The sequence below is a fragment of the Cyprinus carpio genome, chromosome A12 (assembly GCF_018340385.1).
Source record: "Cyprinus carpio isolate SPL01 chromosome A12, ASM1834038v1, whole genome shotgun sequence".
Classification (NCBI taxonomy): domain Eukaryota; kingdom Metazoa; phylum Chordata; class Actinopteri; order Cypriniformes; family Cyprinidae; genus Cyprinus; species Cyprinus carpio.
The window spans coordinates 3,690,227-3,709,192 of record NC_056583.1 but is presented as its reverse complement, the minus strand read 5'-3'; the positions used below and the strand labels follow the sequence as shown (position 1 = coordinate 3,709,192).

The following is an 18,966-nucleotide window of genomic DNA, read 5'->3' as shown; positions in this document are numbered from 1 at the left end:
GACAAAGTCATGTGGGATTTTCCTTCAACAGGTGATATAATGAACTTGTCATAAAAATATCAAGAAAAACAGCATTGTTTAAAAAAAGAAGTACAAAAAAGAAAAACCTTCTCTCTCTTATTTCAGTTTCCATATATGACGAGGGCTAATGAAGCAGCAGTCAACCTTCATATACAAACCAAAGAGACATTCATTAAACCAGGAAACTAATATATATATATATATAAAAAAAAAAAAAGAGTTGAATGTCAGCATCAATTAGGATTCTTTGCACATAACTGATTTTGTGACAAACCTTAATAACTCACATTGGCTTGCAATAGTTACATTTTTGGTACAACCAGTTTTAGTGATGAAGGATGCTACTATGAAACACGAAAAAGGCACAGTATGGTACAAAAATGACCTGTTAAAGGAGGTTATAAGTGTTGGTACATTTCATAATTTCAATAACCATCCTCTTATTAAATGCATACGATTTCTGCATATATGACAATATGCTTATTAATGCATACCATGCTTCATAGAAAAACTTTGCATGTGACATTCAGATGTAAAAATAGTACTATAAAACAAGAGTTATAAGATCCTTGGCATTTAAGTGCTTTAAGTTTCATAAATACGACTTCCTTAGCTTGACAATCAATTCTGACTATGCAAAAAAAAAAAAAATTAAGAACCAAAACTTCTGATTCTGAACACTAACCTGCAGAACAACACGTGAAGCCCAGAGAACTGAGTAACGGTCAAGTGTGTTCCCATAAAGTTAAAAAGAGCAAAAATCATAGCTTTAATAACATCTCTTCCACCATTGCAGAAAAGGGTTTGGTTGGCATTATTGACATTTCATGAAAGAACATACACAGGAGTGCTGATGTGAGTAAATATGTACATATGAATGTGTAAATAAGTGCACTTAAAGTCGAGTTTCAGATGAGTCAAATGAAACGCTTAGTGTGAAAAAACGATCAAACGCTTCCAGTTGGTCAGCTACTGAGAAAATAACTTAAAGATTTGAGTATTACAATAATATAGTACTACCCCTGGATTTTGTGCTTGGTGCATGACGTTTTCTTAGAAACCTGTTTTTAACTAACAGCTAAATCAGTCCTCCAAGTCCCTCTCCATGTACTTTTGTATGCGAACGCAGCGTGGACAGACCGGACACTTCGCCTTACAGGAGGAATGATACACTGTCTTGCAGACGTTACACCTGAGAGACAGAAAACACACAGAGTCACACCATCATCCTCTTGATATTTATCACACTACTGTGCTGCACGTGACTGAGTCACAAAAGAAAGTGTCAGCACAGCAATCGGAAACAAATGGTCTGGAGTGAAAGGGGATGTGTGAGGTTTTATGTTTGAGGTCTATTGCGTGTTATATAACCGTACCTGGTGGTGCTGTCAAACTGAAAAGGGAAGATGATGTTGTCAGTGTTGCAGATCTGACATATAAAGCCTCTTTGGGTGCAAAGGTCACAGTTGAGCACGTGCTTGGACCCAAACTGAATCAGAGACTGCAGGTAAGATTCGTAGTGCTCGTCTGCTATCTGTGTGCAAAAATAAATCGTAAGTCTTATCACTTAAGAGCACTCTTTTCTTCAACAAGGGTTAGGGGTTTGATTAAATGAGAGATGTGCGATACTCTCGTTCTTCATATTCTCTGCAGTGCACTCTCACAAAAAAAGGTACAGAAGTTGTCACATACTAATATGGATCTATAAGGTACCAATATGCACCCTTTAAGTGTACTTTTGAAAAGGTACTGCCCCAGGGACAACTTTTGTACCTTTTTTTTTTTCTGAGAGTGTGGTTAGCTCACTTCAGTAACTGTTTTTTCCATTTAAGAGCAATATGTGCCACCGATTGATTTCATTTTGAAAAAATTAAATGATACTTAACATTAAATATGAAACTAAAACCACCAGTAGGTGGCGGCAAGTCACTGTCTTAATGAGTTGAGTGATTCATTCATAAGTTTCATTCAAATTTGGTCACTGAATCATTTATTAACCTCTAAACTGTCACCTGGACACCTAAGTTTACTTCACTCTTTTACAATTAAATCCTAATCTAATCATGACAAACTATATATCGTTGGAGAGGTCTAAGACTCCTAAATAGATATTTTACCAATGTTTTTTGTTAAACATCAAGTAGGAAAAGTAATAGATTAATTTATGACAAGAGTGCACCTCAAAAATCTACATCATAATAAACAGGAGTTCTGACCTTCGTTAAAAAAAGCTTAAAAACTTAATCTCAAAATGTATCCTTTGAAACCCATTTTAAAATGGGTTTAAAATTCAGACATTGCATTACCATGAAAATGGTACATCAAAATCATGTTACAAAATGTTTTCATTCATGAATTATGAAAATTTGTTTGGATCTTGCACTTTTACATGTTCAAAAATGTGAGTGACAGTTAAGAGGTTAAGCTGATTCTTCAAAATGTGGATGCATTGTAACAAAGCTCTGCTAGGTGTTACTTGCTTGAAGATGCAAAATAGTTCTGCTGTGGTTTCATTTGGAAAATTTCATTAACAATATAAAGCAAAAACAAAATATTGACATCACTGTGTCTAAAATGTAACTCAAATGTTACCTTACTGTTTATTGACTTTTTTTATACGAGCAATATAAGATTCACAATCGTGCTCATATTAGGGAAAAACACCAATCGTGTGATTTAGCTTAACTATATCACCCTTATTTTGCAAAGCGGATGCCAAAAGAGTAGAAAGTTTTGCTCGGTAATACGCTCGTTCATCATTAAAACAATAATTATGATATTTTGATAGATTATACATATCGCACACCCCTAGTTCAAATTATAAACAAAAAAAACAGCAACCAATACCTGCTGCAAGTCCAATACACTGTACAGATCACTGTTATCCAGTAAGTATGTCCGCTGCTGAAGTCTAGACATAAAATACATATTAGTTATCTGTTGCAATCATCTGTTAAAGACTTGATGATGTCTTAATTACTTGCATCTAAGAACAAACACACACACACACCTGGGTTGGATTTTTTTGCTGATGCCACTGCGGCAGATGAGGATGTAATCTCCAAGGAAACGAAGCCTCTGTCTCAGGCTCTGCACTGTAGCCATGATCTCAGTGTGATCAAACAGGTCAGGATTCAAAACGTCCAGGTTCAGGAGCGGCTCGTGCTCAATCTGTGTCAGCAGCTTGAAGGCTTGCTTTGAGACCTGAACACAGGCATGCACACACAGCTGGATGACAAACACATCAACAACTCAGAAATTTGGGTTTGGAAAGATTCTGCACTTTCTATTTTTAAATAGATTTTAAAATGTAATTTATTAATGTATTTTCAGCATCATTACTCCAGTGTCACATGATCCTTCAGAAATGATTCTAATATGCAGATGTTGCTGCTCAAGAAACATTTCTTCTTATTATTATTATAAGTATTATTATCAGTGTTCAAAACAGTCAATAAGCAATTAGTTAATCGTGAGAACTGCTCCAAAAAACAAAAAAAGTAAAATAAAGTGTGACCATACACACAGACACAGACACACACACACACACACACACACACACACACACACACACACACACACACACACAGACACACACACAGACACACACACACACTATTATAAAGATAATACTTTAATCAATAAATAATCATTAAATGAAGTAAAATGGAAAGTGAATACCACATATATTCATTTTAATCCATAAATAAAATAAAATGTCAAATAAAACTTAAAAAGTCATCAGAGCTGACCTCACGCATTGTTAGGTCCCAGTTGTGCACCATGCGGGAGGGGATGATGGTTGTGTCTCCCTGATGGCAGCTCTCACAGTAGTACTGACCTGAGAACTCACAGAGTCTGGCTCTCCCCAGAGACATCCCGATCTGATGAGGGCAGCCTGCGAACACATTTACAACGGCTTTTACTGAGAAAAACACTTACACACAGACACGAGAGCACAGCACTTCCTCAGTCTCACTGATGCGGGCATGAAAAGGAAATAAACATGTGGCTGATGCCTCACTTCTGGGGCCGATGCAAAGTGAAGATAAGACAAATCCAGTTTAGAATGCAAATACATAGTTCTAATGCAATATTTCTATTGCTGGTTTCATTTGTGTCAAATATTTATATTAGGTAAAAAATGGATGATTCAAGAAAATGTCAGTAGTGGTGTAACCATCAAGCAAAAGCACATTTTTCCATACATTTTAACTTAATGATTTACACACACACACACACACACACACACACACACACACACACACACACACACACACACACACACACACACACAAAGCAAGCAACGATTAAAGAAACATGTTTAAATAATTGTTTACCCATTACTATCATATTAATTATTATGAATCAATTAATTAAAATGAATTATTATTGAAAACCTTGCCATATAAAAGATTGAAATATCTGATTCATAAGCTACAGTTTAAAATATTGTACTTTTTTTATTGAATGCTTTTATTTAGCAAGGATGCATTAAATTGATAAAGTGACAGTAAAGACATTTTGAATGTTATTAAGGATTTATATTTCCAATAAATGCTCTTCTTTTGTATAACTTTATATTCATCAAAAAAATCTATCCTGAAAACAAAATCACGTATCCACAAAAAAAAAATCATGCAAATTCTTCCAAAATGTTTTTAACATTGATGATGATAATATGAGAAGGATTCTTGAGCACTAAATCAGCATATTAGAATGATTTCTGAAGGAGCATTAAAAAATTATAGAAATGCTAATGATAATACATCTGCTGAATTGTTAATAAATAACAAAAACAATAATAATAAATATAGATTATGTCATTACTAAAAAAAGTTGAACAGTTACACCACTTTGACACTTTTTAAACCAATAATATCTCCACTGCTGAATTAAAATGAATTAAGATATTGAAAACAAGATCTCCATGATTTGCATTTAATTGTAATTCTAAATAACTTACAGATCTGTAAAAAAAAGACCATGCCAACATCTCATACCTGCACATTTATAGTTTTGTGCATCTAGTCCCCTCTCATTCGGGACAGTAGACAAGTGAGACAGCAGCACCCCATCTCCCTTCAGTCTGTGTTGGACCAGTTTGAGGACACTGCCCACTGCTGAGACGCCCTGAAGCGCTCCATCATCCTCCGTGTCCAGATACGAGTCGAGCGCTCCTCTGATCAGACTCCTCCATCCTTGCGCTGCCTCTCCGCTCTCCGCCCTCAGCGTCAGAGTGTCCTGCGCAGTCAGAACCTTAAAAAACGCAGGACTTCCTAAAGAAACATCAGGAACCACGTCCCTGATGCTCCCAATGGAGTATGAGAAGAGGGGCATCTTGCAGTCCCCTTGGACCCGGTACCCCCTGAGGGCCTCCAAGGAGAGAGAGAGTAAAACAGAGCGCCAACCCTTCTCCTCCAAGTTCTGATAGACCACCGCTTCCTTTATGGCATCTGGCTCTGGGTCCTTATGACGGGTCCAGTCTAACTGTGGAGGATCGGGGCTTGAGGGTGTCGGTGAGGGGACGTCCTGGTCGCTGGACGTGTGCAGCACCTCCCACTGTTCGTCTCTCATTGTGGGCCGTAGTTTGCTGATGGCCTCCACGATGCGATCCACCCAGTCCTCCGCCTCTCCTCGAGACGGTGCACGCAGGTAGATTCTTTTGCTCGGGAAGGATACCCGGAATCGGCCCTCGTTACTGGAGGACAGGTGGACGTCTTCGCACCGCAGCAGGGACAGGTTTTCATGGCAGATGCGCTCCTCTGCGTTGATGTAAAGCCGCAGCTCAAATGGAGAGAGCTCGCAGTAATAATTGCGCCACATGCCCACCGCACTGCGGCGCTCCAGCTGACCCAGCTTCAGCAGACCCCTGAACGGGTTAGGAAGACCTGACAGAGACAGAGAGAGAGAGAGAGAGAGAGAGAGACAAAGACCATGCTTTACACACACCCAACAGTTCTACTCTTTATCGAACATTTGTGGTTTTTAAATCAAATTGCTGTATTATAAACTTGAGGTTGAGCGTATGAGTATTTAAAAAAAAAAAGAAAAAAGAAAATGATTCATTTTATATATATATGTATATGTATGTGTGTATATATATATATATATATATATATATATATATATATATGTGTATGTAATTTACATTACTGACATAAAAATTAGAGTTATGAGAGTCTGGTTACAGTTTTGTTGTTTTTTATTTTTTTATTAATGAAAAAAATAATTTAACTAAAATATATATATATAATAAATAAAATAAAACTACAAAAAAAGATGGAAAATGTCTCATTGTTCATACAATGAAAGTCAACGGGGTACTAGGGTTATTGTTAGTTAAAATAGTTTTTTTTATTTACCGAAAATAATCCTGATTCCCTATTGACTTCCATTTCTCATTAAAAAAAAAAAAAAAAAAAAAAACAAGTAGTAAAAAAAAAAAAAAAAAAAAAAAAACAACAACAACAACAAAAAAACAACCTAAAACTGAATAAAATAAATAAATTAATAAATACTATATTAAAAAAAAAATATATATATATAAATATGTACCATATTTTAAAAAAAAATAAATAAACAAAAGACTAGCTAAAAACTAAACCCAATAAAAACAAAAGCAAAATTATCTTCAGCTGAAATTATAGAGAAAAAACTAAATTTAATTCAAAATATTAACACAAACTGTAACAATACATCAAAGATACAAAAATGACATGCTGCTCAGAAAGTCATACAGATTTGGAAAGACATGAGAGTTAGAAAATAATGACAGAATTATCATTTTTTGGTGAACCATCCTTTTTTTTTTTTAAAAGAACAAATAAGGTTTAGCACTGAAGGTTTAAAAGCAGAAATGTTAAAATCATATTTTAAGCATACAAATATTGTATTAAAGTGGTCCAAACTGCTGTTTAATGTTCTAGGCAGACGAACCAAAGTCCTTTTAAGACAAGTCATGTGACTCGGCGGCCATCTCTGAAACGCCTCTCAGGCATCCAAGAGTAACTCCTATCTCTTTGAATGGGGAAACATCAAATTGTCCAAAACTGTTCACTAAGCTTACGATTAAATTTCATATTTGAAATCACCAAAGAAATCTGACAACAACTGTGCCACAAATGTTGTTACTTTTGCTCAAATAGCGTTATTAAAAGCTTAGACTTTACCGATTAGTGATTGGCTCTTTCATTCAGAAGGCGGGGTTTGAGCGGCCATATTAAGCGTTGCATTTTTCCCCGCTCAAAACTATACGAGTGACACGTCTTGGGTATTCTATAGACTTTGGACGAACTTGTTCTTCTGTGGTAACCAGCATCAAATGCCACAGATGTTGCTGATAGAGCTTGGGCTGTACTGAACCACATTTCAGGCAGTGAAAACAGTAAAGAAACTAAGCAGCACAGAGATGGTGAGGTTATCAGCTTATAAACATTTGCTGTCTACAGGCCTCTGACTTTAGCAGATGCCTTTCATTTCTGAGCAACCTTATGAAAGTGCCCGAGGCCTTCTTCAGTTTGAGATGTAACTCTCTGCTTTAAATCCCAATCATACTTGCGATCAAACCTCAAAGTTCAGTGCATGGAACAACACTTAAGGCACTTTCAACCACTGAAAGCCTTCTTATAGCTATGAAAATTAAATTAGCACTTCTGTATGTCAAACCAAGCAAAGGCAAGTATAAACATGTCTGCAAGAAGGAAAGAATTAATCACAGTTGAAACTTTAAAGGGATAGTTCACCCAAAAATGAAAATTCTGTCATCATTTACTCACCCTCATGTCGTTCCAAACCTGTATGAGTTGCTTTCTTATGTTGAACTTAAAAGAAGATATTTTGAAGATTGCTGGTAATCAAACAGTTGGTTGTTGCCATTGACTTTCTTGACTTTCTTACTATCCCTTTAAAGCCAATAAAAAATAACTAACCACTACATTTCCAATACATTGCAGCTCAGGGCTTGGTGAGTAAAGTCTTCCAGCAGTTACTAACCAAGAATCAGACCTGAGGAAATTCCTGTCTTGTGTCCATCTTACCGTTGTGTCTCCGGTGCACTACACTAGGTGGTGTCTGGACGGTGTCTGATTCAGAGGTAGACGTCACCTGTCCATTCATCTGCGCAATGTCAATGACGGCATATGCTTCAGAACTGCCCATTTCTTCTGGCTTGTAGAAGTCATCCTCTGATATCCAAGATGTGGATTTCTGAGACACATAAAGGTGTGTTTAAGCAGATTTTAAGATGCTAGAGTTTTAGGCCCATCCTCAGTGCCAAATAGGGCGGAGTTATGATACTGACTTCAATTTGATATATTTATACAGCTTAACTGTAATCATATTCCATTACTCCTTTAATACATCTCTACATTATTAATATAATAAAATTTGATATAAATATCCCACATTTCTGCCACAATACCATAGTGCAGTTAGTGTTACTAGAGTAAATCCATGGTAAATGATGGTGATGTGTAGATTGAAAAGCTCATTTCATTTATTGGATGAGACGCGCACTACTAAGAATGTTTAGTTTGAACGTTTGGTTCAAGCATCACCTGAAAACAGCATAGACAGAAAAATCGATCTTGGGATTTAAAAATGGTTATCGGTTCATCAAAATAATGAATCTATATTAAATAACCCAGAACTAGTTTCAAATATGTGTGCGAATGTAGTCCAAATAGTTTAGTGATTGAATCACTCATATTATCAATTCATTTTAAAAATACCAATACAATATCAAAATTCATTTTGGTGGACCAATTAAATACAGCTATGAAGTGATCTATATGCTTAAGAAATTAAAGCTGGAGAATATGAATCCCTAAAATAACACTCACGCAGGAGGAATACAGAGAGTCTGAGGAGGTTTTCCTGCTGACGGTACTCGCAGAGCGTCTGTATGCAGCATGTTGGGATTGCTCCACTGAACTAGAGACAGTAGAGGTCTCTGGAGGAAGAGTGCCGGGGTCAGACGTCTTCTCGGTCGAAGTATCAACAGATGAGTCTTTCTTCTGCTCGCTTTCTGCAGTCTCAATGACGGTTTTATCTAGAGTCTCAGATTCTTCCACTGTCTCTTCTTCCGTCTCAGCTGACAGCTTTTCTGAGCTTGCTTCAGCTTGTCCTGAGACGTGTGCATCTGATTGATGTGTGTCCTGTGCAGCTGTTGGAGACGCGTCAGGCATGTGCGTGCTCTCATCAACAGCTCGTGCTGCAGAGTCTGAAGCTGGTATGAACATAAAGTCTTCCTTCAAGTCCTGATTAGAGGAACTGTTCTCTCTGAAAACAAACAAGCACGGCTTCGGATTACAACATTTCTGCTAACAAAAATTAAGCAATTTTTTTTTTTCACATTAACTTGTGAAAACTCTGTCCTAACTAGAAGTGTCGCAAAAAGCTTTTCAAGCATGAAGGCAAGTTTCTGAGCTCAGTGAAAGAAGCATTAAAACCCAAGCCAAGAACATGCTTGATGTTTAATATACAGCTGAATAAAAGGATTTTGTAAAAACATACTGACAGCATGCTAGAACATTAGGTTGCCATCTAATACAGGGGTTGATGCCACAGACACACAAATATGATGATTCTTGAACCCTTTAAATACAGAAGCAACGTTACACAGTATACTACTGTTTGGGTTCAGTAAGATTTATTTATTTTTATTTTTATTTTTTAAATACTACATTTGTTTTGCAAGGATGCATTAAGTTGATCAAAAGTGACAGTTAAGTCATTTATTATGTTACAAAAGAAATGCTGTTATTCTTGCTGTCTTTCTATTCATCAAAGAAACCTATAAACATGCATCACGGTTTCCAAAAAAAAAAAAGTATTGTTTTCAACATTCATAATAAGCATATTGGGATGATCTGGAATGATACTGAAGACTGGAGTAACAATGCTGAAAATTCAGCTTTGATCACAGGAATAATTTGCTTTTTAAAATTTATTAAAAATATTCCACTTACATTATAAAAATAAACCGATTATAAATATTTACTTTCTATTAAGTACATTTTTCACCCAACATTACAGTACTGTTAAATGTTTAAATCTGAAGACAAACACAGAATAAAATAACAGTGTATAATAATGATTACCATTAAGATTTGTAAACAGAAAAAACAAAAAACAACAACAACGTCAATTTTGGTAATTTTTTAAAATTTCTTTTTGTTTTATTTATTTTATTATTACGGTTTACATTTAAACTATTTGTGGCCCCCATTTGGAAACCCCTGGTGGATGTCAACCTGAATCAGTGTCATTATACAGGACCTTTTTTTTTTTTTTTAACTCACAAACTAATCAATATTGAAAATTCATGTTTCTGCACAAACCTAATCGATTTATCAACTGACACATTGCGTAGAGTCATAAGACTTTAACCAAACAGGCATTTACTCACTCTGTAGCAGTGATCTTCTGTTGTGTGTTTTGGCTGATCTCCGGGTCACAGCTCCAGTGCTCCTTCTCTGGACTCCTGAGCTCCTGACCCTGCAGCAGACTATCAGAGCTCAGGCTGGAGGAGAGCTGTGATGATCCGGACGTATCCAGACTCAGGTTTGACGATGTCAGCGGAGCGTTCGGCTCACATCCCTCGCTCTGCTCTTTCCTCGGCTCCCTCTGGAGTGCCTCCTGAGCCCAGTCTGAGCCTCCAGACCCTGCGGATGACTGGGAGACCGTATCCCAAGACTCCTTGCGCTTGGGGCCTACAAGGTGCTCGTCGACAGGCGTTGGTGTACAAAGACCCGCGAGGACCAGCGGTGTGTTGGTCCACTCATTCAGCACAGCTGATTTATAAGAGAGCTGGAAGGTCATCGAGGATAAACCCTGCAGGAGGGTGAGGAGAACCTCGCGGTCCTCCGGGTCCAGCAAAAGAGCCCCGGGCTGGTAGTAAGAGCCCAATTTGGACCCTTCACGAAACAGCGAGGCCAGGTAACACTCCAGAAGCCCATCATTTAGCGCCAGCCGAACCCATGCTCTGCAGCGGCCGATATCTGAGTTTATGAAGCTTAGACGTTCCAATTCTTGAACAACATCCCTACAGCATCAAAAGAGTTGCGTGTGACCATTAAAGGGTTAGTTCACCCAGAAATGAAACATCATGGTTTCACATATCACATATTCATGTATCAAATATGATAAACCCAAGCTCAAATGTGCTTGTTTGATGCTCAAGAACCAATGACACTTGTTCTCATTCTTCAGGCATGTTTGATCTTACATTTACCATATTTAATGTGCATTGATCAATGTTTGTATGTGAATTAAAGCGTATATTATATTTAATATGTGAATTATAGCTAATAACTTGTGTCACTTGGATTAAACCATAACTATGTATCACTTTCATGTCTATGTATATGTGTGTGTGTATATGTGTGTGTGTGTGTGTGTGTGTGTATTTATAATATATATATATATATATATATATATATATATATATATATATATATATATATATATATATATATATATATATATATATATATACATATACACACTACAGAAGAAATGTGAGTCAAGAGGCCTTAAAGAGCAGAGTGAGTGAGTGTCACTTGACTATTGCTCATAGACTTAGGAGCCAATTACTAAATTACATGATTCATCTAATCCTACAGGGCTTGTCACAATCCTCTTTCTGTTTCCAAACAGGTGACAGGTTGCTCATTTGGAAATACTTCTGAGGTTAAAATTATTTTGAAGCATGAACCAATATCAGCTGACTTGGTTAGTAACCAAACCAAAGGCTTGGAATGATGTTGAAAAGAGTGGATGTATGCTATAATCACATAAGATTCATGAATGACACTTTGTTCCGTCTGTCTATGCATCCAAGATTCAAGGGAACAGTAACATTATGTGACATGATTTGCTGAAAGGCAGAAGTTGGTTGTTGGGGGCTAGCTGTATTACAAGACTGTTCAAACGCTTGGGATCAGTAAGATTTAAAAAAAAAAAAAAAAAAAAAAAAATTATAAGAAGTCTCTTATGCTCAAGGTTGTATTTACTTGATTTAAAAAAAAAAAAAAAAAAAAAAAAAAAACACGTAAAAACAGTAAAACTGTGGAGTACATTTTTACAATATAAAATAATTGTTTCTATTGAATATAGTTTAAAGTTTATTTCATTTATTCCTGTGATGTAAAGCTGTTTTTCAGCATCATTACTCCAGTCTTCAGTGTCACATGATCCTTCAGAAATCATTCTAATATGCTAATTTACTGCTCAAGAAAACTTTCTGACCCCAAACTTTTGAATAGTAGTGTATATTTTAAGATTACATTTAAAGTATATCTTTATATTTTCTTTATACAATCTTTCAAATATAAAGATTACAATATTAAAAACTAATTTTATATTTTATTTTATATAAATAATTGTTGCCATGTCCCTTAAAGGGACCGTGAACTGAGAAATCAAATTTCCCTTTATCTTAAGACATATAACAGGTTAATGTACAATAAAACATCCTGTAAGTTTCAAACCTCAAAACTTTCTAGTTAGTTTAAAAACGGCTTTTATTGAAATCAAGCTCAGAAAACGACTCGTTTTGGAATGTGCCACTTTATGATGTAATAGTGTGGCTAAGCACCGCCTCCGCAGGAGAAGATCAACGCCTGCTTCTACTACATCACTGCCTCTATAGCCCCGCCCACTGATACACACACTCATAGTAGGAGGAGAGGAAATACTAGAGAGACGCAAACACAGGATTATTCCAACAGAACCATACAGATGACATTACGAGACACTCTGAATTGCCTTCCATGTGATCCTAACACCGAATCTAGATTGGGCGCGAGCGCTGTGGAGTCATGTCACGAATCTATTTCTCTTTCAGGTCAGAAGCAGCGTGAAAGCTTGGAGTATGTCAGAAATGGAGGCGGGGGGACTATGACATCAGAATCCAGAAGAGATTTTCCGATGGGGTTTTATAATGGGGTTTTTCAATTAAGGAATAAAATACAGCCTGTGGTAAACATAACTTTTACGTAAATTACACGCATCCATACCCAAAACACACATTTTTAAGCAGTTATATTCATTTTTTGAAAATGTATGTTTTTAATAAGTTACTAGATAAGAACGTTTGGGATGTGAGTGTGTGCAGTTTACATTGTAGAACAAAATGTACATTTTATTATAAATCACAATTTTTTTTTATCTGAAACGTGCTGCGATTTATGTCCCAAAGCGACTTATATAATGCAATCAACATCAAGAACAAAGCACGCACATTTGGATTATTGCATTACCAACATGCTGCTCATTTCAGTTTCACTTTAAATAAATTTGTTTAGGCTTGGCATTTAAAATAAATATTGTTTATAGTGAATGAGTCTATAATATCAGTTTTTTTTATACTTATATTTTCCCTTCCCTTTTCTGTTCTGAATGCTACTAAATTTAAAGGATTTCTTGTGGAATGAGGGGAACAAGAATACATGTTCATAATGTTGTAAACGTTTCATTTACATTATCTCTCAATAAAATTATAAAAATATACACTCGACTTATATATGGTCATAAAAAAATAAGTTAGAGATGGTACAAGAATAGCACTGCCATGTATACTTCCATGTACAAGTACACATACAGTACAGTCATAACTGATACACATATATATCTTTATCTTTATCTATCTATCTATATCTCAAAACTTAATTTGTCCTGCAAGCGGCCCTCACTTCTATTCAGAAAACTTGATGTGGCCCTGGAGTCAATAAGTTTGCCCACCTCTGTTCTAACCTATGACCCACCTGTGGGTGACGGTCTTCAGCAGGCTCCAGAAGACAGGCTGAGGAAGGGCTCCTCGTGACCCTCCTTTGCGCGTGTGACTTCCATCAAATCGAATGAACTTGCTCTTGATCCCATGGATGAAGACCGTCTCCAAAGCACAACACAGCAGGTTAGCCTCCAGGTCCTCGCTGGTGACCGCCGTGTCTGTGGTGATGTAACGCTTCTGCAGGACTTTTAGGGTCCGTGCGATCTTTTCCTTGATCCACTGAGGAGAACAGAGAGGTTAATAATGCTCTGCTATGCATCCGTTTTTTTCCTGGACCAGATGTTAAAGCAAAATAGCCAGGAGGGAAATACCAGGAAACACGTGAAATCTATAGTTATCGATTTAGTGATAAGAGGCTTTTTTTAACCCTGTCAAAATCAATAATAAAAATTAAGGGCCTATAATTTGCATTGATTTGCATCACCGGCGTAAGATCAGGCCACTGGAACCATTGTGACATCTTGCAGCTTTTGTTACAACAAAACAACTTCACAAGATGTGAAGAAATCATTGTGGAGCCTCTTGAGGATCCAAGACAAGAGGGCAGAACGGACATGTGAGTATGAGCCATACCTACAGACAAAACTGATATCAGCTGACTGACTACATACGAGCCAAAGCACTGACAGTCAATGCTGTGGAAACTCAACATAGCACCTCGGAGTCAAATGATATGCAAATAATCATGTTTCTGAGAGGAATGATGCCAAGATAGTTTGCCTTTAAGGGTCATGATAAGCACTTAGTCATGACGACTAGATGTATGAGGAAATTCTGGCTCAGATCAGATCTTGTTTCAAGTGTATAAACAGCTAAACACATACAAAATCTATCTATCTAGCCTTTTAAAAAGACGGTTTAGTTCTGAAACAATTACTTTCTATGCATCAATATTAATATACAAAAATGGGTATCTCATATTCTGGGTTGCTGATATTAAAAACTTGAAAGATCCCTTTTATGTCCTATTTTAGATTTGTGAGACATCACCAAGTGTACAAATGTGTGTTCATATGCAATAATTTGGGGTGATCATACACAGAAAACATCATGTTTCTAAGCCATCAGCACACATCATGTTTGGGAATTTGATGAGTTGTGTGCTTCTTCTGAAATTCATTTTATGACTTTATTTTTGTACTTTTTTTTATTTGATTAATTTTAGAAGATAAAAGCGTGTGTATGCATGTACGTATATGTATATTTTGTATGATAAAAAGGCCAAGAATATGTACATTTATATATGTTTACATATATTTAGATTTAGATTTATACATGTTAGTGTGTACATGTTGTTTGTTTTGTTTTTATCGAAACTCAGAAGAACTAAAGAGCTAATAAAACAGTCGCTCGGGTGAATAACAAACAGAAAGCACAAAAAAAAAAAAATGTATCTTAATATTGAGACTGTCCATTAAGCCTTGCAGTGTAAATATAGCTGTCGAATTTGAACGGTTTTATTAACTCTTGCTTTAGCTATCCATTTCTGTATGTGAACTGAATACAAAGTACTACTGAACTGCAGTTTTATAGTAAATGAAGAGGAAATGGCCAGACAGAAAACCTGATGTCTTGAGCAGACACCTCTCTCATGAAGGCAGTACTTGTCTGGTTTCATCCTGTGTGCGGTCTGACTTCTACAAGACCACACGCAAACTGTAGCTTCTTATACACTTGTTTTAATAAACATGCAAATGACATACTTATATCACTTTATCTGTGCGTATAAGCTAGAAGAAAGCATTTTAACGTTAATCAGATGACACGCATCATCTTTGATTTAACGAGGATTTAACCAGGTTCCCGCAAACTACGTTACCTCTACCAAGAACCTGCTCGACGGGTTTCAAGAGATGAGAACGGCTTCCTATCAATGACCTTGTAATGTCCACAATTCAAATAATCTTCAAAAAGATGAGGAAGTTACGAACCTGTTTTACATCTCTTGCCTCCGGGCCGCTCTCAGGTGTTTGGGTGGCCAACATGGCTCCTCTAGCTTCAGTCAGTCCCACTTCACACGCTGCAAAACATCACTGACACTGATTTCACCTGAAGATCACTTCTAGGTTGTGCAACTGATGGTGTTACGACTGTTTATATAACAAAAGAGGTTAGATGGTAGCTTATAAAAACACAATGAGGAGAAGAAGATTAGTGTGTGTAATATACCGGCAGTCTTTGTTAGGTAGCAAATAGTGGAAGTGATGCACACATCCCTGGCAGTTTCCTCTTGAGACAGATTTTAAGTCACACGTCAATGAATTACGCTGATTTAAGTGTATGGCGACATGTTTATTTTACTTCAGAATGCATCAGGAGTCATTGTAGAACTAAATGTGCACTTGTAATGTACTTCAGATCTGTTGTAACAGATAATATAGTATTAGAGAAATAAAAGGCCACTTAAGTGTACTTAAATAGAGTATACTTGTTTCTTTCCACTAAGGTTTTTTTTTATGTTAACTGTAGTGCGTTATAAAACGTTACACAAACATTAGAAATGACATTCAAGCTCATTTTAGTTTACCATAAAAGCCTGTCTGTACACTTAAACCCCATTTCAAAAGAAATAAAAGACCACTTAAGTGTACTTAAAGAGAGTATACTTGTTTCTTCACTTTTTTATGTGTTGGCTAACACACACACTAAGGTTTTTAAAAAAAAAAAAAAAAAAAAAAAAAAAAAAATGTTAACTGTAGTGCGTTATAAAACATTACACGTTTCAACAGAAATTACATTCAAGCTCATTTTAGTTTACCATAAATGCCTGTCTGTACACTTAAACCCCATTTTAAAGACAACATATGTTATTATAAATTTACTAGATATACTTATTAAACTTTTAAGTTGAACTGCTTTGCTTTGATATGCATACAAACTATATATTTTCTTCAAATTGCAAATAACATGCTGCTAAATGTCAGAAAACGTAACATTCAGTTCCTACTTAAGTAACCTCTTTTAAAGTATATTAAGTAACGTTAGATTTTTAAGTATGCTAAAGTGTGCTTCTTCCAAAAAAGATAAGCGTTTTTAACATTAAATAAACTGCTTACATTGCAGCAGACTTCTGGTTAGACTAAAACACTAAATTCACGACACTTCACTGAAATAGAATATAATATCTCGATAAACAAAAACTGTTTACATGGTTTAAAATGTATCATTTAATTCTGTATTCTCGTCATGAGCTGAGAAACATCCAAACGCTCTTAAATGAGACACGAACAGACACAGACTTTTTGTTATTGCTCATGAATCCGGCTAAAATGATTAGATTATATAGATATAGATTATAAGCGAGCAGACAATTCTCCTGATCGCGGACAGAATCCGCACAATACACTCACCATGTCTGTTCTGCGTTTATCTGTCGCGCGGCTCTGGAGCAGCTACACGGTCATGGCTGAGGTGTTTCCTTTCCTCTTACCGAATCGACACGAGCACTGGTCGTGTGCTATCTGTCACTTTCTGATCCGGGAAAACAGAAGCGGGCAGGCGATTTATGATCAGCTGACGCGAAAGGCAGCATGGGAAATGAACGCAAGGTTCGCCGTGTTCCTGTTGACGAGCAGCGCTATTGCGCAACTCTTGCGCAGCATTGAGTGTGTTGAAGACTCCAGCGAGAGACAACGAACAACACTGCATAAAATAAACAGATTCTCTCAATGTTGAGCACATGTGTGATGGAAAAGAACGAAACTCCACACTGTCACAACCAACAAACAGCACAGTGTATTAAAACAGAGAGTGAAGTGAAAGTAAAGAAATAAAAAAATCTAATAGAAGTGCAAATAAGCAATAAATGTGGCATTTTTCTATCTATCTATCTGTCTGTCTGTCTGTCTGTCTGTAATACTCTCTTAAAATATATCTATCTATCTATCTATCTATCTGTCTGTCTGTCTGTCTGTCTATCAATTCAATTCTATTCAATTCAATTCAATTCAATTCAATTCAATTCAATTCAATTTCAAATTGCTTTATTGGCATGAATGTAAATAATACAATATTGCCAAAGCTTAGTATACATATACAAAAATAATAATAATAATAATAATTAAATGAACATCACAGTAATGGAACTGAATATTATAACAGCTTAAAATATTAAACTGTAACAGATTATAATGTGTGAACATTTAATACCACAGTCTTTAACTTACATAGAAACACACAAACATACTAAGGATGACTGTGGTGCACAATAGAGTCAGACCCACTGAGGTCACACACACACACACACACACACACACACACACACACACACACACGTTCACCTGCTGTCTCTCAGGCTGTGGCATGTCCACACGTATCTCGCAGCCAGTGCTGCTGTGTGTCCCTCTCCTAATAGTATCTTTATTTGTTCTGTTTCACTAATGGCTGTAAAGTTCTTAATTAAGTTGGTGAATCTGTTGAAGTAGAGGTTTCTTATGGATATGTATTTCTGACAGTGAAGGAGGAAGTGCGTCTCTGTCTCGATCTCTCCTGTCTGACAGTGAGCACACACCCTTTGCTCTCTGGGTAACCAGCTCTTTCTGTGTCTGCCGGTCTCGATGGCTAGACTGTGCTCACTGAGCCTGTACTTGCTCAGGATCCGTCTCTGCTTTGTGTCTCTGACACTCTGGAGATAATCTTCACATTCATAATTTGATTTTAGAGTTCGATAGAATTGTAATTTACTTTGTGTTTTAGTTTCTTGATCCCAATGTTCCAGATATGTATTTTTAGATTGTTTGATAATTTGATTTATTTCGATGTTTGGGTGAGAAGCAGTGCTGGTTTGAGACTGGATAGTGTTAGTAGAGTAAGTCAGGTTAGTAAGTCTCAGAACTAGCTGACTGAGTGGACTCCTTTCGGGGTTCAGTTCTTGGGTTTGTATTGCTTTAAAATGTAGCGATTCTGTGGGACTTGATTTAAGATGCATCCAGAATTTGAGGGATCTTTTATGCATATTGATAATCAATGGGAATCGGCCTAATTCTGCCCTACATGCATTATTGGGTGTTTTTTCTTTGTAATTTTAGAATCATTTTGCAGAATTCTGTGTGTAGGGCTTCTGTTGGATGTCTGTCCCATCTAGTGTAGCTCTGATCACTGAGTGGACCCCAAACCTCACTTCCATACAGCGCTATGGGCTGAATCACACT

The 18,966-nt window shown here is 36.5% G+C and overlaps 1 protein-coding gene across 4 annotated transcripts; it reads right to left on the bottom strand.

The window, feature by feature from the left end:
• Positions 1-17,350, bottom strand: LOC109099339 (pleckstrin homology domain containing, family M (with RUN domain) member 1). Of its 4 annotated transcripts, XM_019112844.2 has the most exons (13): positions 17,167-17,350; positions 15,986-16,045; positions 15,748-15,906; positions 13,791-14,035; positions 10,433-11,068; positions 8,865-9,303; positions 8,061-8,229; positions 5,025-5,912; positions 3,774-3,919; positions 3,032-3,225; positions 2,869-2,932; positions 1,398-1,555; positions 1-1,213 (listed from the first exon to the last, which is right to left on the bottom strand). In XM_019112844.2, the coding sequence occupies exons 3-13, from the start codon at positions 15,799-15,801 to the stop codon at positions 1,105-1,107; spliced, it is 3,102 nt and encodes a 1,033-aa protein (XP_018968389.1). In that variant the 5' UTR covers positions 15,802-15,906; positions 15,986-16,045; positions 17,167-17,350; the 3' UTR covers positions 1-1,104. The 4 variants fall into 4 exon arrangements, with proteins under 4 accessions (XP_018968389.1, XP_018968386.1, XP_018968387.1 ...); XM_019112841.2 differs by lacking the exon at positions 15,986-16,045; XM_019112842.2 differs by lacking the exon at positions 15,986-16,045 and having other exon boundaries at positions 15,748-15,836; positions 17,167-17,349.
• Positions 17,351-18,966: the final 1,616 nt, after the last annotated feature.